The sequence below is a fragment of the Podarcis filfolensis genome, assembly GCF_964270895.1.
Source record: "Podarcis filfolensis genome assembly, chromosome: 11".
NCBI classification, from domain to species: domain Eukaryota; kingdom Metazoa; phylum Chordata; class Lepidosauria; order Squamata; family Lacertidae; genus Podarcis; species Podarcis filfolensis.
In genome coordinates this window covers 17462272-17481406 of record NC_139613.1, presented here as the reverse complement: position 1 = coordinate 17481406, position 19135 = coordinate 17462272, and the positions used below count along the sequence as shown (strand labels likewise).

Genomic DNA, 19135 nt, shown 5'->3' with positions numbered 1-19135 from the left:
ATAGAAGGGCAGGGTTTGTCGGTAATTTTTGCTCCATCTTACCATCCCTATATTACAGTCTTGCCTTGCAGGAAGAATGACTGCTGGGAAAAGCTCAGAGAGAAGCAACGCCATAACACATCTTCAGAAGCACAACTGGGCACACTCCTCCATTCTCTCCTGAGACAGATGGATGCTCACCTTGCAGTATGGGCTTCAGTTTTCCTGGCTTATGGGGCACCTGGTGGGACTCTTTTTTTGAAAAAAATCATTTAAGTAAGATTCTTTATAATTATTTAACAAAGAGCTAAACATAAAGCTCTAAAACATCACAGCACTTATATTCAGGTTTTGCTGATTCTCACTGAATTGCAAACACTCACACCATGTCCCATTGCTTGACCATCCTCGTTACCTTCAAATTTCTTGCTATGACTCAATTGCAAGAATACTCCTTACAGAGGTATCAAAGAGAAACTTCCCACTGGGTTCGGTTCTAAATCAATCTGTGAGCTACGTGAGTGATTGTAGCATAGTGGTTCAAATGTCTAACTAGGACTGGGAAACCCCAGGTTGAAATCTCCACTTAACCATGAAGTTTACTGAGTGATCTTGAGCCTGTCACCCTCTCTCTCAACCTAACCTACTTTACAGCATTGCTGTAAGGATCAATGAGTGCTGGAAGGAAGGAAGGAAGGAAGGGAGGGAGGGAGGGAGGGAGGAAGAAAGGAAGGAAGGAAGGAAAGAAGGAAGGGAATTGTGCATGCCACCCTAATCTTTTTGGAAGAAGCAAGAAATTGAAAAACATAGCAAATGAACTATTTTCACACTGTAGGACCTTTCAATCTCCAAGGTCTAAACACAATCCCAAGCAAATTTCCTCTAGAGATAAGTCTCATGAGCCGAATGGGACTTACTCCCAGGCAAGACGGAAGCCTTAAATACATCACACAGATGCTGGTTTAGATGATCCCTCTCAATACTATCATTGGCCCAAATGGGAATAAATGGAGAAGAGCAAAGAGCTTCAGGCTTGCGCATTAAATCAGAGTGATCTTCTGCTTAAAAACAAAAGCTTAGAGTACCAACAGACATGTAGTAGTTTAACTGCCTGTGCTCCTTGTCAGGTGGTCTTGAAATGGTGAAGACAAATGCTGTAATCTAAACAAAAACTAATGATATGTGCTGTTTATTCAAATGTCTGGTATTGGCCTTGGCGTGACTTCTCTACTAGTCCAGCTGCTCAGAAAACTACAGCCTGGCCAGCATTAGCTGTGTACAGAGCACAAAATGTTTGTATAACACTGTGATGACGCAGGAGGTGTTCAGACTAATAACTTTCTTCTCCAGCTTTTGTGCACAATGGTCATGGTTGCAGATATCATCTGCATGGCGAAAATGGAGCAACAGCAAACTGAAAGTTTTGTTTTCTCTTTCCGAGACTGTCACAATCTAATTCACTTGACTGTTTGCCTCACTTTGCAAACAATTATGAGGGTGGTGCTGTATTGGGGACTGATTTTAGACACCTGACCACAATGAGTGAAACAAAATGGATTTCGTTTTCAATGAAGATGCACTGGAGGTTTTCCCTTTAGGATCATGTATCTGTTTGCTACTTATACGTGTTAAATGCCTCATCAAATTAACAATTTAGGCATTTAAGAAATAAAGTGTAATTTAACCATGCTACAATGCACAATTAATCCAACTCAGCATAAAACCCAAATACAAAAACACCAGCACAATGATATTGGAAGGAGCTAAAAACATCCAGCAACTGACGGAACTGAACCAATAACCATACCAGAGGGGCTAAAATAACAAGGGTGAACAAAAATGTCTTAGAACGGCACTGAGAAGTCAAAAAAGTGGACGTCAGGCAGTTTCCTAAGGGCAACTTGGAAGGGGATGCCACTAAAAAGGCCCTCTCTTGAGGCTACCCTCTAAACTTGATTGAGGGGACACTCAGAAAAGAGCATCCTTACTCAAAGCAGTGGTGGATTGTACCCACAGGAATTGGTAGGGTGGAAGGCAGGGTAAATGAAGTCAGAGCCAATGGATAGAGACAAAGACAATGAGCGTCAGAGGCAACACATCCTAGTTTTGTCCTTGTTCTCCTCCCTCCTGGGCTCCACAAGGGGTGACACTGAGACCTAAGAGGCACAAGGTGACAGGCAGTACCATCTGCTGAACTGACTGTAAGCCTGGCAGGTGGGGGCTAATGGAGGGAAGACTGAGGTTTGTGGGGCAGTGCCCCATACACCCCAAGAGGCCAGCGCCCACTGTCTCAAATGCTAGCAAAATGTCCATTTTTATGATAGGTCAAAAGTCGCAAACATAGGAAGTTGCCATATACCAAGTCATTGACAAGCTGCAACGTGTGCACAGGAGGTTGACCAAGATACTCAAGGGTCTGGAAACCAAGCCTTATGAGGAAAGGTTGAGGGAGTTGGGTATGTTTAGCCTGGAAAAGAGAAGACTGAGGAGAGATATAATGACCATCTTCAAATATCTAAAGGGCTGCCAAAATAGAAGATGGGGCAAGCTTGTTTTCTCCTGCTCCGGAGGGTAGGCCCTGAACCAATGGATTCAAGCTACAAGAAATGAGATTCTGACTAAACTTCCGGAAGAACTTTCTGACAATGAGAGCTGTTGACTCCCCCAGAAATTGGTAGACTCTCCATCCTTGGAGGTTTTTAAGCAGGGGTTGGATAGCCATCTGTCATGGATGCTTTAGCTGAGATTCTTGCTTTGCAGGAGGCTGGACTAGATGACCCTTGGGGTCCCTTCCAACTCTAACACTGTATGATTCTAGATGCTTTATACATTTATTCCAGTGTTGTCTGTCCTGAAAACAAGTAGCTCTCCAGGCTTTCTGGAAGAGGTATTTCACATCCCCTGTTGCCTATTTATGGGAAGTCGGGACATTCCACACACAAATCCTATCATCTAAAATTGAGCTGCAGCACTTTCCTAAGTTTGTGGTGGGAGGGGTTTGTGCACTGCAAAGAGCCCCTGGGGGGTTGCAGTGCACATCACTTCCACTGTATCTTTTGAAGGATCCTTGCCATAGGCAGCCAAGAAACTCACTGCCACGGGTACAGGATGAGTTTTGCAGCCAAAGCAGAACTGTACCCGAATACAGTGCTTTACTTCTCTTTACTTCAGATATGAATGACAACCAGGGGAAGAGCAAGTAGTTTGATCTGGTATAAGGTAGCTTTCTATGAAATCGGTCGCTGGTATGGAAGAAAGCAAACGGGGACTAAACCTGCTCCCTTCACCTGGAGATACAGTTCTTGTCTATCTCACAGGAGAGTTGTGAGGTAACATGGAAGGGTACAGGTAAGCATGTGTATACCCCATAATTCCTTGAGAGGTAACAAATGTACTAGAGGGACCCGGGTGGCACTGTGGTCTAAACCACAGAGCCTAGGGCTTGCTGATCAGAAGGTCGGCGGTTCGAATCCCTGCAACAGGGTGAGCTCCCGTTGTTCAGTCCCTGCTCCTGCCCACCTAGCAGTTCGAAAGCATGTCAAGTGCAAGTAGATAAATAGGTACCGCTCCGGCGGGAAGGTAAACGGCTTCCGGGTGCTCTGGTTTCGCCAGAAGCAGTTTAGTCATGCTGGCCACATGACCTGGAAGCTGTCTGCGGACAAACACCGGCTCCCTCGGCCTACAGAGTGAGATGAGCGCCGCAACCCCAGAGTCAACTGGACCTAATGGTCAGGGGTACATTTACCTTTACTAACAAATGTATTAAATTAAATTAAAATACATACACACACATATATGAAAACCCTAGTTCCAGATGCCATTATTGAGACAGTCCTCGGAAGTTGGAGATAAACATTTTCAAGGAATGCTATTAAAAAAAGAAGTCCAAGTGTTAAGTTGGGTAGCTAAGAGATGGAAAGAGCGAGATCCGGTAAAGGAACTTTCTTACAATAAACCAGCTGCAAGATAAACCACACTACTGGCTCCGATGACAAATCACAAAACTCAAGACTGCTAAATTTCAAGGTTGGCTGCAATTCCATTTCTGAAAGAGGGGGTGGGGGCAAGGAGAGAGAGGCTAGGGACATAGAACACCTGCTGTGTGGGAATTTAATATCACTCAGCTCCATCTTGCTTATTCACAAAAATAGACATCCCATGTGTGGTAAGAAAAAAGCCAGATAAAAATCGAAAAACCCCTGATGATTCATCTCATACTCCAATTTTGTTTTTACATGAAAGCCTGGGACTTTTAGAACTCTATAAATTATTTTGTTTATTGCTGTGTTTCAAATAGCAGCACTTAAAGATGTTTACCAATTCCCAAGAAACACACATTCATTACTGGTGCAGTCCTAAATATAACCTCACACACAAAGTTTGGAAAATTCCACACTTTCCAGGATTGGATGTGCTGGGGACATGAGCGTATTCTCCTCACTGAGGAGCTTGATGTCATGTCTGGAAACGAAAATAGGCCAAATCACATTAAACATTTCAAATATACGAGGATTTTCAACATGCACAAAATCAACGCCCCGCAGAAACATCTAGAAATATTTTTCCATATAAATAGAAGCCAACTTTTCCTGTGAAAAACAGGTAGCACCTATAAACACTTTCCCACTTAATAAAACAACTGCTTACTGTGCATACATTTGTAAGCTGCTATTATTTCCTATAACTCTGACTAGCAAGCTGGTGATAGGCACCTTTTGTGAAAATTTTGAGGAAACATAGCAGCGTTCTGATCATAACGATGCCCATTTTGCTGTTATAGGAGTCCTTATGCTACTACACAAGGTAGTTTGCAAACCACTGAAGAAAATCGTTTTAATTCTGATGATAAGGTAAATAAAACAAACAAAAACAATTCATTCTGGCTAAAACCTGCTACATTTACATTCCAGTTCTCAGATTTAGAGATGAGGAACCTGTGATGGTAGCCAAAGGTAGCATGGTTGGTGGTCAGAGGATGATGGGAGTGTAGTCCAGCAATATCTGGAGGGCGAGAGGTTTCTCACCCCTGCTATAGTTGGTGAGATATTTGCTGGCCCAGTTGCAAGATCCTGTGCAGATCTTCACTGGCCCAGTCCAGAAAACAGTGGAAGGACTTCAGGGATGATTACATGCTGGAAGAGCTATAAATATTAACGTGCTGAAGTCCGACTTTGTCAGAGATTTTACGGCAGCGCAACTTTTGGGTATTAAAGCCATTGTTAGCTAGGAAAGTCATTATCTGAAATGCTTACAAGGAAAAAAATCAATGGTGAGTAAAAGAGCTATGCATCAAAGTATCTGATTTATTACTAAGAACTTGGGTGGCCATCGATTAAAAACTTACAGACAGAAAGGTACTGAAGGTTCTCCCCAGCCGCCACCAAGCAACTCTCAGAACCAGCATCTGGTTAATTTTCAATATTTAAACAGGTGCTGTTTTATTCTGGGCATGTTTAAGTTTGTCAGCAATCATTTACAACACTGGGGGGCCCTCAGCTGGTAATGTGAGAAACTAACCTATGCTAAGTGCAGAAGGTTTCGTTGTCCACGCTTGCCGATGTCCAACAGAAAAACATTAGTCTATGTTAAAAAGAAGAAGAAATGAGCTGATGTCGCATTTTAATTTAATACAGTACTATTACCGCTAGAGCAAAAGCAGGTGGGATTAAACCAAGTTCAAAAGTGACTGACACGTGTGCACTGCAACAGCTGTGCTTGGACCCAGATTTATTCCCCCCCCCCCCTTTTTAACTAGTTGCTACGTTTCTCAATTCTAACCCTTAAATGTCAAAATGAAAACAAAACAGGTCTGTCCCAGGGACGCTTCACCATTTCCTTCTCAACCATGTTAGTCTCGCAATTCAAGCATATGAGCACAAGTTTTAGAACACATCAGCTTCTGTCCGGGATCGTTTGATGGCCTAGGATCACTTGATCCTGGGATCATCTGATCCTGATTGGGAACCTGGAAGAGAAGTAACTGGATAGGCACAAAAGTTTATGGCACAGCAACGGTTAGGCTGCATCATTGTTTTGGTAGTGCAATATAGCACCATTATATAGAGATGTTGTGTCTGTGCTGTGTTTGTTGCAGCGGCAGTAGCTGCTAGGTCACAATGCAAGATTGGGGAATCTTTTTCAGCCGCATTCCCTTCCGGGCAACTTTCCAAGGGCCACATGCTGGTGGCGGGTGGAGCAACGAATGCCAATTTTACCATTGTACAGTAGGCTTGTTTCTACACACACCCCTCTCTGTCCTCCATCCAGACAAGCAGGAGGCACTGTCAGAGTTCAAGGTCACATACCAGCCTGGCTAAACGACTTGGGGTGGGAAGCAGGACCAGTGAGAGAGGCAGCCTGGGGAGCGAGAGGCATAACCTGGGAAGAGGCCCAAGAGCCATGCAGAGACCCCAGAGGGTTGTATTTGTCTTCTAGGCCCAAGGTGTCCCATACCTTCCACAATGCACCACTCACTATTTTTATCACAATATATGAAGACCACAAGAAGCTGCTCAAGTCTTGGCCCGTGGTTCAGTTCTGCTGCCGAAGCTAAGGGCGCCTGATGCTGCAAGCTACCTGGATGGGAGGTAACTGGGAAACTCTATGTAAGCCCCTTAGACAAAAAGTAGGGTGTAGCATAGCAATCAGCAGTTTGAGCTACAAATCTGAAATTCTCCCAGATGAATCTCACCTCTGCTAGTGAGCTCACCAGGTGGCCTTAGACAAGCTGTTCTCTGTGAGCCAATCTCTCTATCTGCAATACAGGGACTACAACTCCTTACAGGCAAGGACAGCAGACAACGTAATTTGGACATTGCACAACGTGCTATAAATGCTGACAACAAACACACACAACACCCCTTCACTTGTTAAGTTTCTTTTTTAAAAAAAAAATAATAATTTTTATTAACTGGCCAATCACATCAAATTAAATCACATCACATAAATTCCAAATTACAAAGCCAAATTTTTAAATTTTGTTGGGGGAACCCATACTTCAAGATCCAAAGGGGGATTCAGATCATCTTCTTATTACTGCGTTAATGTCCAAATCAGTCCCAATCAGTCCAAACAAAATTCATAATTCTATCCAGTCTTATCTTGGTGTTTCCACATCATATCTTGTTCATATAATTTCTATTTTTCCTTTACGATCTCTTCTGTTAGTCTCCTTAAGCCGCTGTTTTAGTGAGAGAGTGTGGGTCTTTGCCATACAGCTGAATTTTCTGCTCATCTGAAATGGCTGCTAATTTAAAAGAATGGCAAGAGAAAAGCTTAGGAAATATGGACCTTAATGACTTCCGTTTCCAAACAATTTGCACACATTTACCCTGCTTGAAGGGATGCGGGTGGCGCTGTGGGTTAAACCACAGAGCCTAGGACTTGCCGATCAGACGGTCGGCGGTTCGAATCCGCGCGACGGGGTGAGCTCCCGTTGCTCGGTCCCTGCTCCTGCCAACCTAGCAGTTCGAAAGCACATCAAAGTGCAAGTAGATAAATAGGTACCGCTCAGGCGGGAAAGTAAACGGCATTTCCGTGTGCTGCTCTGGTTTGCCAGAAGCGGCTTAGTCATGCTGGCCACATGACCCGGAAGCTGTATGCCGGCTCTCTCGGCCAATAAAGCGAGATGAGCGCCGCAACCCCAGAGTCGGTCACGACTGGACCTAATGGTCAGGGGTTCCTTTACTACCATGCTTGAACATCAGAGGTACTAATTCATATTGCAGTGGGGAGGGAGTACTCCTGTTGAAGTTTCAGCCAATTAGCCCTACCCATTTCTAGGATACTCCATTCCAACACCCATCCAGGTTCTCTATCTCTAACCATCACTCAACATTATGTTGTCACTCAGCATATCCCCATCCTGTTTGTCAGCAGTCCAGCTTTAACTACATAGTCATCACAACTCAACATAGGTAGGTGTGTATGTGGCTGTGTGTGTGCATCTATGCACACACACCTGCCTGCTCCAAGACTATTTGATATATGTGACCCAAATGCTAGCCAGTTCCTGTTTGTTTTCTGTTGCCTTATTAAACATTAGCTGTTGTTATATTTCTGAAAACAAGATAAAATTGATTGTGTCCTTCAAAACAAAAGCCACATCCCATAGATTACAGGTTATAATAATAATAATGAAGCCTAATTTGCTGGAACAGTAACCGCATTAACTCAAGGAACATTGTAAGTAGGCATTTGTTTCCATTAGCCCCTCTGAGAACAGACTGCCAAGAAAAATAGAGACTTTGGAAACAACTCTGAGATTTCGATTCCTGTGGCCGATGGAAACCAGAAGCCTTTGCCGTGTTGAGACTAGTTCCCTGGGAAAAGTGAGAACTGATTTTTAATGCTTGAGCACCACCCAGTAGCCAGCATATGAAATAACACTCCTCATATAGGTTTCAATGGTAAAGAAACTTACACATAATTGACACACAAAATGGAAGGTATATAGTGCCTCATCCCGTATGAATTAATAAAAAAAGAATATGCAATACTCAGTTTGAATATAATGAAATGCCCAGATGAAAAAGGGAAGTCCAATTTGTTACCAATCATTTCTGCACCACTTCCAGGGCTAGGGCTGCAGCAGTTGGTGTGAAAATTGTCTGCAAAGGCAAATCCTCAGCTCAGGGCTAAAGGAATAATACACTATGAATTTATAGTAAGATTAATTTGCCCTTGCAGGTATAGCATGCAGGTACAGACAATGATGTCTAAACTGCAGTAACTGCATTAATAACCAGGATATGAAACTAGGTTTATCCATAAACAAAAACTCAAAAGGGGAAAACATTGTTTTGTTTTTTACGTTGATCTGGTTCGCATGACCTGCTGAAGTATTTCTTGGCTCATGCTTAGGTTCAGCGTGGTGCAGGAGTAAACAGTCCCAGGAAAGAGCGAAGCAGCTGCAAGCGTTTCTCTGTGGTACTGGTGAGCCATAGCTTGGCTGAATGTGCTGTGCAGACCAGGCCACAGATTCAGGCAGCGGTGAAAATGGAGAAGTAGGGAGCCAAAGTAACTGCAAGTTGCAGGCGACCAAATCACATCATTTTAATAAGGAACCTTGCAGCCCTCTGCAAAGGACTGAATGAATGACAAAGAGTAAGTTTAGCTATTAGCTATCTATCTATGCAAACGGACACAAGAACACACATTCAGAACTTGATTATTCTACTTTGTCCCATATGAAGATATAACTGCAATGAAAGCACAGCACTGTGGGAACCAGAGAGATGCTGCACCATGTATACAGCTTACATGCTAAGTCTTGGGCAGACCAGCTTCAGAAATAGCCAGACTCTGTAACCTTTGACCCAAGACCTTTTATAAACTGCAGCCTTAATGCTCTTTCTGCTGTTGATTATACCTTCCATATAAATGCCAACAAGTAAAATGATAGAATTGTAGAGTTGGAAGGGAGTCATCTAGTCCAACCCTCTGCAATGGAGGAAACTCAACTAAAGCATCCATGACAGATGGCCATCCAACCTCCGCTTAAAAACTCTCCAAGGAAGGAGAGTCCACCACCTTCTGAGGGAGTCCGTTCCACAGCTGAACAGCTCTTACTGTCAGAAAGTTCTTCCTGATCCTTAGTTGGAATCTCCTTGAAACTTGGATCCATCGGTTTGGTCCTACCCTCCAAAGCAGGAGAAAACAAGCTTGCTCCATCTTACACGTGAAAGCCCTTTAGATATTTGAAGATTTGAGTAAGAACGATAGTTTGTATCCAACCAGTGTCTTGCCAACTGAAAGTTTTTTTGATCAGGTGGAGGCTTCTGTCAGTAGAATAGGAACCAAGGCAATTTTCGGGTACCTCCGCCCCCCCCCAAAATCTGCTCCAGAGTTTGAGAACCCTACACAGAACAGTGTCAGAGGTGTTAGAGGGGATTGCAGGAGGAAGGAGACTGGCTCTTTCACTTGCAGAAGGCTCCACTGAAGCCATCATGGAAGAACACCCATTGGCTAGAACCCATGGGATGAATCCTAACTTTCCGCACTCCTAACAAAGTCTTTGCATCCAATCCTATTGTTTCCCAATTCTCATATTATTTTGACTAAGTATCAGATCATTTGCAGCTTAGAAGACATGGCAACATGCCTCCTTGGCAAAAAAAACCAACACCCCCCCCCTTCAGTATACTGTTTCTTCCAGCAGTGCTTGGACAGATCCCTGCATAGGGCACAGCTAATTTCTGAGCAAGAACATTTCACTCCAATTAGTACGGAAAGTAGCTCTGTCACTGTGACAAATGACTACTGTTAATCTATAAAAGGTCTGTTATGATTTTACATTTTTGCACCTTAAGTCCCAATTCTTGGCACAAGAGACACTTGCTGCTAGCAGAGAATAGTTTCAAATACCTTTCGTATTAAGTAATGCAATTTAGTGTCTTTGGAAACATAATTATACATCCATTTATATCACTGCTCCCATGTATTTTAGTCACTTTATCAGGATAGCAGTTTCAACATTAAGCGTTCCCTGAACCCATATTTGGTATAACTGCTAAAGACATGCTTATACGGAGAAAACAGGAAAGTCTGGACTATACAATTTCTTATTCTTCACTGTCAAGAGCAGCCTTGCTAAGAAAAATGTCCACTTTTTAAAAAGTGACGGAATAGAAAAATACTTTACTACTTGTAATCCTAAGAGACAGAAGTTATAAGATCTAATCTTAGCAGCTATTGAGATGTTAAACTTTCCCCTCACTTTCTGTGCTTGGAACTGAAATTTTTTTGGGTGGAATCCAACGTAGTGCTAAGTCTTTCATTCTGTCAGAACAAGGACTTCTCCTAGAGCAATACAATGTTCTCCACCTCTCCTCCCCCTATGAGCCCATTAAATCGGTTCTAGGGGTTCCCTCAACCCTCTGGAGCAGACCTGGGGATAGTGTGGGACATGCATAGATAGGAGGAATGGGGGGAGAAGTTCTGTTGTGCAAGTGGATATCCTTGCGCTACCAGGGCACAGCAGATGCTCTTTATATCTGAATTTTAAAAGAAGAGGTACTCCAAACACACTCAGTTTTGTTATTGACTTATAACAGTCACCTCAAACTTTTCCATCACTGTATTTTAGGTATTTAGCTTTTCAGAAATAGTGATTCCTGGACACAGGGCTGCCTCCTTCATTTTAATGGACAGAGCATCCTTTTGCACACTAGTAGTGGTACACACCACTGAAGCTAAACGAAGCCCTTGAGAACAGGGGAGTTCCATGTGTATATTGGAGCTAATATGGGGCTCCAGGTTGGGGAAACCATCTTTAAACACCCCCCCCCGAATTCTCTCCAGACATAACTGCAAAACATGGTTAAAATGAGCTTAAATATTATTTTAGTATTGTATTTAGTTGGCAAACCAGAATCCAACCCTCTTCGGGTTTTATGCTCCTTGAGTGAGGAGGAAAACAGGGACATGCAGGTACCTCTCCTTTGCACAACCACCCTCCATGCATTGGAAGCTGAATGCCTGCAACAGGAAACCTTCTCTACTTCAATTGACATTCATTCATTCACACACACACACACACACACACACACACCCCAAAAGGAAAGTGTTGGGAATAGGCAACAGAGAACAGAGGGGTGGGGTGAACAACTGAAGAGCGCTTCAGAAAACAGGATTTTCAAACTATGATTTGGACTAATGGTTGAAATCAATAAACCATGGTTTTGAAATGATAAACCATGGTTTTAAGTTACGGCTCTCACACTGCTCCCATGAGCTCCTACATCACAGAAGCAAGGGCTAAGTGGGTGGAGAAACAAAGCAGAGAAACCAGGCTTGGCCTACGCATTTCTAATAATAATAATAATAATTTATTATTTATACCCCGCCCATCTGGCTGAGTTTCCCCAGCCACTCTGGGCGGCTTCCAATCAAGTGTTAAAAACAATACAGCATTAAATATTAAAAACTTCTAAACTCGAACCTTGCCTTGATGCAATGTCTGAGCTGCACTTTATAAGTTAAGGGCTACAATCAATGAGGAATTTTTAAGACGGTTTCAGAGTACAAATACTGATAATGCAGCTTAGACACGAGGTCTAGTTAATCCTTGACCTCTATAATAAATTCTGCCTAGTGAATGACTGAGTGGGAGGAATCCAGCACAGAAATAGAAAGCCAAAAGAGAAAGCAAAGTCTGGCAGCAACACTCACCCATCATTGGAACATGTCAAAAATTCCTCCTTTATTTTGGGATGCCAACATCCTGAATTCAGCATCGCTGTGTGTCCCTAGAAAAAGGGAAGCAAAGGTGTGCATATTAAAACTCCAGGCAGAATTATTTTTGTTGCCTTCCTTTCTTGACATTTCAGTTGGCAAGTACCAGGTACCCTCATTATTAAATACAATGATGTGTTCTGCAAACTGTTTCATCAACAGCCCACATCAAAGCTACAATACACAGGTATTTTACATTTAAGAGTTGTCAACTTTTCCGCCCCAAGCTGTACCTTCTTTCATCTCTGCTTATTCCATTTCAACATCTATATAAAGCACTAATACTAATAGTAGTATATATAAATCACTACAACTATACAGGTGTCTCCCTTTTAACACGGGGGTTACGTTCCTGGGTGCCACGTGTATACGTGAAATCGTGTATAGTGGGGAACACCATCTAAAAAGCCTGTAAGACCCTCCAATTGCCTCCAAACCTCCTTCCTCAAACTTCAACTCTCCACAGGTCTCAAAGGTTGGTGCAAGGCCTCCTGGGATTGCTAGCCATTTTCCCGCTCTTTTCCCGCCATTTTTGCAGTTTTCCTGCTCTTCTCAGGCTGTTTTTGCCCTTTTCACACCCTTTTGCAGTTGTTTGATTACAGTGGTACCTCGGGTTACAGACGCTTCAGGTTCCAGACACCACTAACCCAGAAATAGTGCTTCAGGTTAAGAACTTTGCTTCAGGATGAGAACAGAAATTGCATGGCGGCGGCGCGGCAGGCTCCATTAGCTAAAGTGGTGTCTTAGGTTAAGAATAGTTTCAGGTTAAGAACGGACCTCCAGAACGAATCAAGTTCTTAACGCGAGGTCCCACTGTATTTCCTGGCAAATGTGCCAGCACTGTGTAACTAATCTGTATTAAGCTGGTTCCTTTTAATGCAGGAGCAGGGACACTTTTTCACCCCAGAGGCCTCACTCCCTTCTGGGGGCTGCATGCCAGTGGTGGGAGGGGTCAAAGGCAATAGTGAGTGGAGCAACAAACGTGCCCAGCAGAATGGTTTCTACATGCTCCTGCAAGTTCCTCACTATCCTTCATTCAGACGAGCAAGAAGCGTTTCCTTAGCCTCCACTGAGAACAGGGAAATGGTATGGAAAGTCACACTGCTCAAGTTAAGCATTCCTTTGCTTACCTTGGTGTTTGCCATGTCTACGATGTACTGGTCTCCTTTTACACACTCCATTACAGGGAAGCCATCTCTGTCAAGGACTTTGGCTTGGGAGTTGCCCGCAACAACAAGAATGACATCCCCTGTGCTGCTGTACTGCAGAGACTTGATCTGGTGGCTGAAAAATTAAAGGATAGCATTACTGTTTACACTGTGTCAGAGCACTGGAGGGATGTGCTCGTTTTAGAAAACATAAAACGAAGTAACGTTTGCCACCACTTTTCTACCAGGAAATAGTACTTCATTTGAAAGCAACCCGCTAACAAAATAACCTGGATCATAAATGGCAAGATCTACATACTTGAATGTAGCTACACTGACCGTAATCCAATGAATGTTTCCTGTGGAAGCTCCCAGCACCAAAGTTCCCCAAACTTCTTTCAAGTTGAATACTTTGAAGGAAAGAAGTTTGCTTTCTAAACTCAAACGAGCTTCCAGTGGGACTGAAGACTCTAGTACACATGTGAATCCCTGGATTTCAGCCAACAACAATATAAATCTATGCAATGCAATTAACACACACAATTAGAGCCGTGTTAATAGACATCTGCTGTTTAGTGAAGCCCACAGGATGGAAACCTAGTTGCATATCCCTGTGGACAGTTAATTCACTCCCTAGCTTAACCCACCTGCATGTAGACAAGACCGGACCCCAAATTAACACAACAGCAATTCAAAGGGACAAACAACAGCAAATGCATCATAAGCTGTGAGACCCAAAACCATATTAAAAAGCTAACCTGCAATCTCAATAACCATTTGTTTAGGCTCCTCTACCAACAGATGTCAAATTACATTTTATGTACATCGCTATCACATTACTAATCCTCAATTCATGTCACAAAATATATACATTTCTTCTTCCCGGAATTGCAAGCTGACATTTGGGGCGGTAGCCAATAAAGTAGTTCTGCTAGCACAAGGATTTCTGCTTGCTCAGCGCAACTGACTCTCCCCTCTCCTCTTCCTGTGCCCCTGACGAAATCTGGGGGGAAACCCAGAACAGATTTGGGGGGGAGGAAAGGGAGGGGAAGTTAATTTGTGCTGTGTACCACCCTTTGTGCCAATTCCTTCAAGAATGGCTGTCACTACTCTAGGCCAACTAACTGAAATCAAAATTGTTTTATCTTGGACTTGCTCCTAACAAGCATAATTAAAAAAAGAACTTCCCAACAGTGATCCAACAAGACAAAGGCCATATCTCAATGGCAGAGCCCATGCTTTGCATGCAAAAAGTCCTAGGCTGCATCCCTGCTAGCCCTGAGGAATACTCCTCCTAGAGATCCACTGACAGTCAGATGTTTTGAACCATAACCCCCTTTTCCCCCTTAACTATTGGCCACATTGGCTGGGGCTGATGGGAGACGCTCTCCACCTTGCGTAAATATAGTTTGTGTGATCATAGTTGGCTGCCAAGTGTATAAAGCTGTGATTGCGCAAGTTAAATGCTTGCAAGTTGTGAGCCGACTGTAGCTTTTTTAAACCCTCCCCCCCCCTTAAAAAGCTATGTATAAAAATATATATATTCATGCTTAATTCCACCCCCCTCACCAGTTTTCCAAACTTAAGAAAAATGTAGAATGAAGTCAGCTGGACTAGCCAAGTTTTGGCGCAGGATGCTACTCATCTTATACCCGCCAGACGAATTTAAAACCATTAAATCAAGATTTAATGTTGACATTAAGTACAGACAATGTAAGCCCTAAAGGTCTCATACATTGTCATATTCATTTACTGAGCTTCCCCCTCTTGGAAGGCGCTCCTGCAGTGCTACCAAAGTGTTCTTTGGTTCAACAAGAAGTTTGAGGATTTGGTGTGAAAATGTTGCTAGAATAAAGTAATGGCAATCCACATTCCTCCACTACAATACTAGTACATGTGGCTCTGCTTTGGAATCATGAGGACTGTTTCACTAGTAAAGGTAAAGGGACCCCTGACCATTAGGTCCAGTCATGGCCGACTCTGGGGTTGCGGCGCTCATCTCACTTTATTGGCCGAGGGAGCCAGCTGGTCATGTGGCCAGCATGACTAAGCCGCTTCTGGCGAACCAGAGCAGCGCACGGAAACGCTGCTTACCTTCCCGCCGGAGTGGTACGTATTTATCTACTTGCACTTTGACGTGCTTTCAAACTGCTAGGTTGGCAGGAGCAGGGACCGAGCAACGGGAGCTCACCCCGTCGCAGGGATTCGAATCACTGACCTTCTGATCGGCAAGCCCTAGGCTCTGTGGTTTAACTCATAGAGCCACCCACGTCCCTGTTTCACTACTTAAGTCCAAAGAGGGTCTTCCATCACACAACTGGCCATAAGTTTACAGAAGGAAGCTTATGCAGAAGATGAAGCTTATGTTCATTCAGAAGCTTATGCAGAAGATGAAAGCAAGCTCCCAAATAGGGATAGAGATCCTGTGGCCCTTCAGATGTTGCTGGACAACTCTTGCTATTGCTGCCCATTGGGCATGGTGGCCCTAGTTTAAAAGAATACAAACATCCTCACCTCCAGTATAGAAGAATGGAAATCCCTTGTAACAAGTACGGTACAGTGTCAGATGCAAAGTGGATGAGGAAGCAACCGTTCCTCTCCTGAAGATTCTTTTGCAAACAAACCACGTCTTGCATGAAAGACAAGCCTGTGCTACCAAGGGAACCACAAAAACCAAAAGCTTTCCCTTAAGGAAAAAAAATTGCAGGCCTGTGAACGAATCCTCCTAACTAGCTGGGCCATTGAAAAACCTCTAAATGCCCATGTAAAGGATCCCACAAATGAAAAGCACATGGTATGATTTATCAGAACTACTGCTGTTATAATTATTTCACTTTTTTAAAAAAAATACTCAAGTAAATTCAGTGCTTTTGCTTACTCTTTTAGCTTAGGCCTTTATATATATACATTTTTCTAAATTGGCAAGTAAATAAAGCAGTAAGGATTTATAAGATCAGTTCTGCGGGTAAAAGGAGAGGCAATATGCACTCTGCCAAGGAGGGCTGTGTTTGAAATGTTTAGTAGCACTCAGGGTGGAATTGATTTAAATCAAATCAATTTAAATCATGATTTAAATCACTTGTCAGTAAGACTTGATTTAAATCATTTTTTTACAGAAAGACTCATTCTTGCTGGTATAATATTAATATTTACAACCAGATGAAGGTTTCATTTTTTTGAATGATAAATTTTCAGAGTAGTTTTTACAGTTATATCAAAAATTACTGATTTGGTCATACTATTAGAAATACATAGACAGATAATTATGAAATAATTGTGAGGTTTAATAAGTTAACTGTTTATATTTGGACAACTTTTCTGCTGTATTTTATTGGAAGGAGAAAAATAATCATTTCCTTAACAACAATTTAAACCATTTATTTAACTAAAACAATAACATTATAGCATATGTATCCATGTTTAACTGATGTGGTTAAACATTTTTTAAAAAAACAAAACCTAGACTGAGTTTTAGCACACATGAAAAACTTAAAATAAATCCTTATTTCCCGATGAATAGTCTTTGGAGTATAATGTAACTTAAATAGAAAACTATCTTTAGAAATATTTTTCCTCCAAAAGCATTTTATTTTAAAAATCTGATTTAAAAATAAATAAATCTGATTTAAATACAAAAATCTAATTTAAAAGAATCCGGCTTTTTATTTTTATTTTTTTAAAAAATCATTGATTTTTATCCACCCTGGTAGCATTTCTTCAAACTTAGTTCGGCAGCTATGAGAAGTGCAACAAGTAATTTTTGAAAAGATGTTCCAGACTCTACCATCAACCTAGTAGTAGTGATCAAATACAAGATGAACCACCTCAGATTTTTGCATTGTGCTGCCTGAGGCAGATGGGAGTTGTAGTCCAACAACATCAGAAGGGCACCAGTTTGGTGAATACTGCTACACAGCGTTGCTATTAAGTTGTTCTAAGTCAGGAGCATTGCTGATGTAAGTTGGGAGGGAGTTGGGAGAGAGAAACATCAGGATGTACCATTCACATGGTTGCAAAGATCGAAAAGCTTGAAGAGATGCATCCATTCCAGCAAAATCCCAAAATCTAACATCATAGTCGTAGCCTCCAGTTATCAAACGGGCACCCGAGGGATCCAGTCCTAAAGCAGAGACCTAGAAAGCAAAGCAAACAAACCATTACATGAACATCCAAGGAGAGATCCATTTAGCTTTCAGGAGCCTTTCGATGTAATATTTTAAGTAAATGAAAGCTTGCATCAATTGCATATTTTAGAAAATGTCCTGCATGATTCATTCTCTCCTCCAGTGTGTGCACTCATGTATGTCTGAAATGGGGGGTTTATTTGTGTTTTTGATAGTTTCAATCCTGCATGATGGAGGAATTAAAGCTTCACTGGGGCCCTCTGAAGATCCCCGCAAAGCTCCCCATAAATGCAGAAGATGGGATTGTACTCAGTTGCCCTTAACGTACTGCAGAGTATTGAACACAATACAAAAAATTCTGGTCTGAGTTATCCTGTTATTTTCATTTGCTAAAAGAATGTGGCAGCTTTAATATTACAATACTCCTTAGGCCAGCTCCATCATGCCTCTTCCTTTTGTGACACAAAATGGCTTGCAAATTAGACGATTCCAAACGGAGCGCACTATATACTGAGTGCCACAGATGACAAAACCACATTAGACAATCACTGCGTATACAGCTGAAGCAGCTGTAAACTGTAAGTACAGAAAACATGACACTTATAGTATCTCAGCTGATTATGTAACACTTTCCACTGCTCACCTACATGTCAAAACTGTCAGGAGAAAATTTATCCCTGCAGTTTCAGTGGGAAAACCACTCCTGTTACAGGCAAGGCAACTGGAAAATTAATTAGGTTTCTGGAAAGGATCTTCAACGTGGGAAATCTTTTCTGATATTTCTCAGCTGCACAGGAACACAGTCATCAACAGCTTAAATTCATTAGTTTGAAGAGATACAGATGGGAGTCTCAGCAAATGGACCTTACACGAGAGTCGGAGAGTTGGCTGAAGCAAAAGGTGGTCCTTAAAACTTGCCCCTGGGTAGCAAATCATGGAGCAGGGTGTGTGGGGAGGTTAGCAGCCAATGGCACAGCAAACTTGGTTTGACTACCAAGCACAGTGTGAACTATTCACAAAAAGTATCCATCTATCTTCAATTAACATCCAATCTATTTTTCCCCATCATGGAACCTAGGCCAATGTAGATGTGGTCTCCAGGAAGTCACATCACCCATCCAGGCCTGACCAGATCCCAAGTTGCAGAGTTTCCATGGGACGTGGGTGGCACTGTGGTCTAAACCACTGAGCTTCTTGGGCTTGCTGATCAGAAGGTTGGCGGTTCAAATCCCCACGACGGGGCGAGTTCCCACTGCTCTGTCCCAGCTCCTGCCAACATAGCAGTTTGAAAGCATGCCAGTGAGAGTAGATAAATAGGTACCGCTGTGGCGGGAAGGTAAACGGCATTTCCATGAGCTCTGGCTTCCGTCATGATGTTTCATTGCACCAGAAGCGGTTTAGTCATGCTGGCCACATGACCCGGAAAGCTGTCTGTGGACAAACTCTGGCTCCCTCAGCCTGAAAGCGAGATGAGTGCCACACCCCATAGTCGCCTTTGACTGGACTTAACCATCCAGGGGTCCTTTACCTTTATCTGTAGAGTTCTCTCTCCAACAGAGGTGTGTCTTGCTTCTTCACTATACAGCTTTCACTATACAGCTTTCAGCAAGAAGCGTGTTTTCAGGGCCCACCCTATTCCTATGACTGTAA

The 19135-nt window shown here is 42.7% G+C and overlaps 1 protein-coding gene across 1 annotated transcript in view; it reads right to left on the bottom strand.

The window, feature by feature from the left end:
* Positions 1–19135, bottom strand: part of WDR70 (WD repeat domain 70) — a 113757-nt gene that overhangs the window by 73641 nt on the left and 20981 nt on the right. The window contains exons 7-9 of the mRNA XM_083576163.1: positions 17361–17494; positions 13344–13497; positions 12151–12227 (exon numbers count right to left, since the gene is read on the bottom strand). Coding sequence (XP_083432289.1) covers positions 12151–12227; positions 13344–13497; positions 17361–17494 — 365 coding nt within the window. The remainder of the gene's footprint in view (positions 1–12150; positions 12228–13343; positions 13498–17360; positions 17495–19135) is intronic.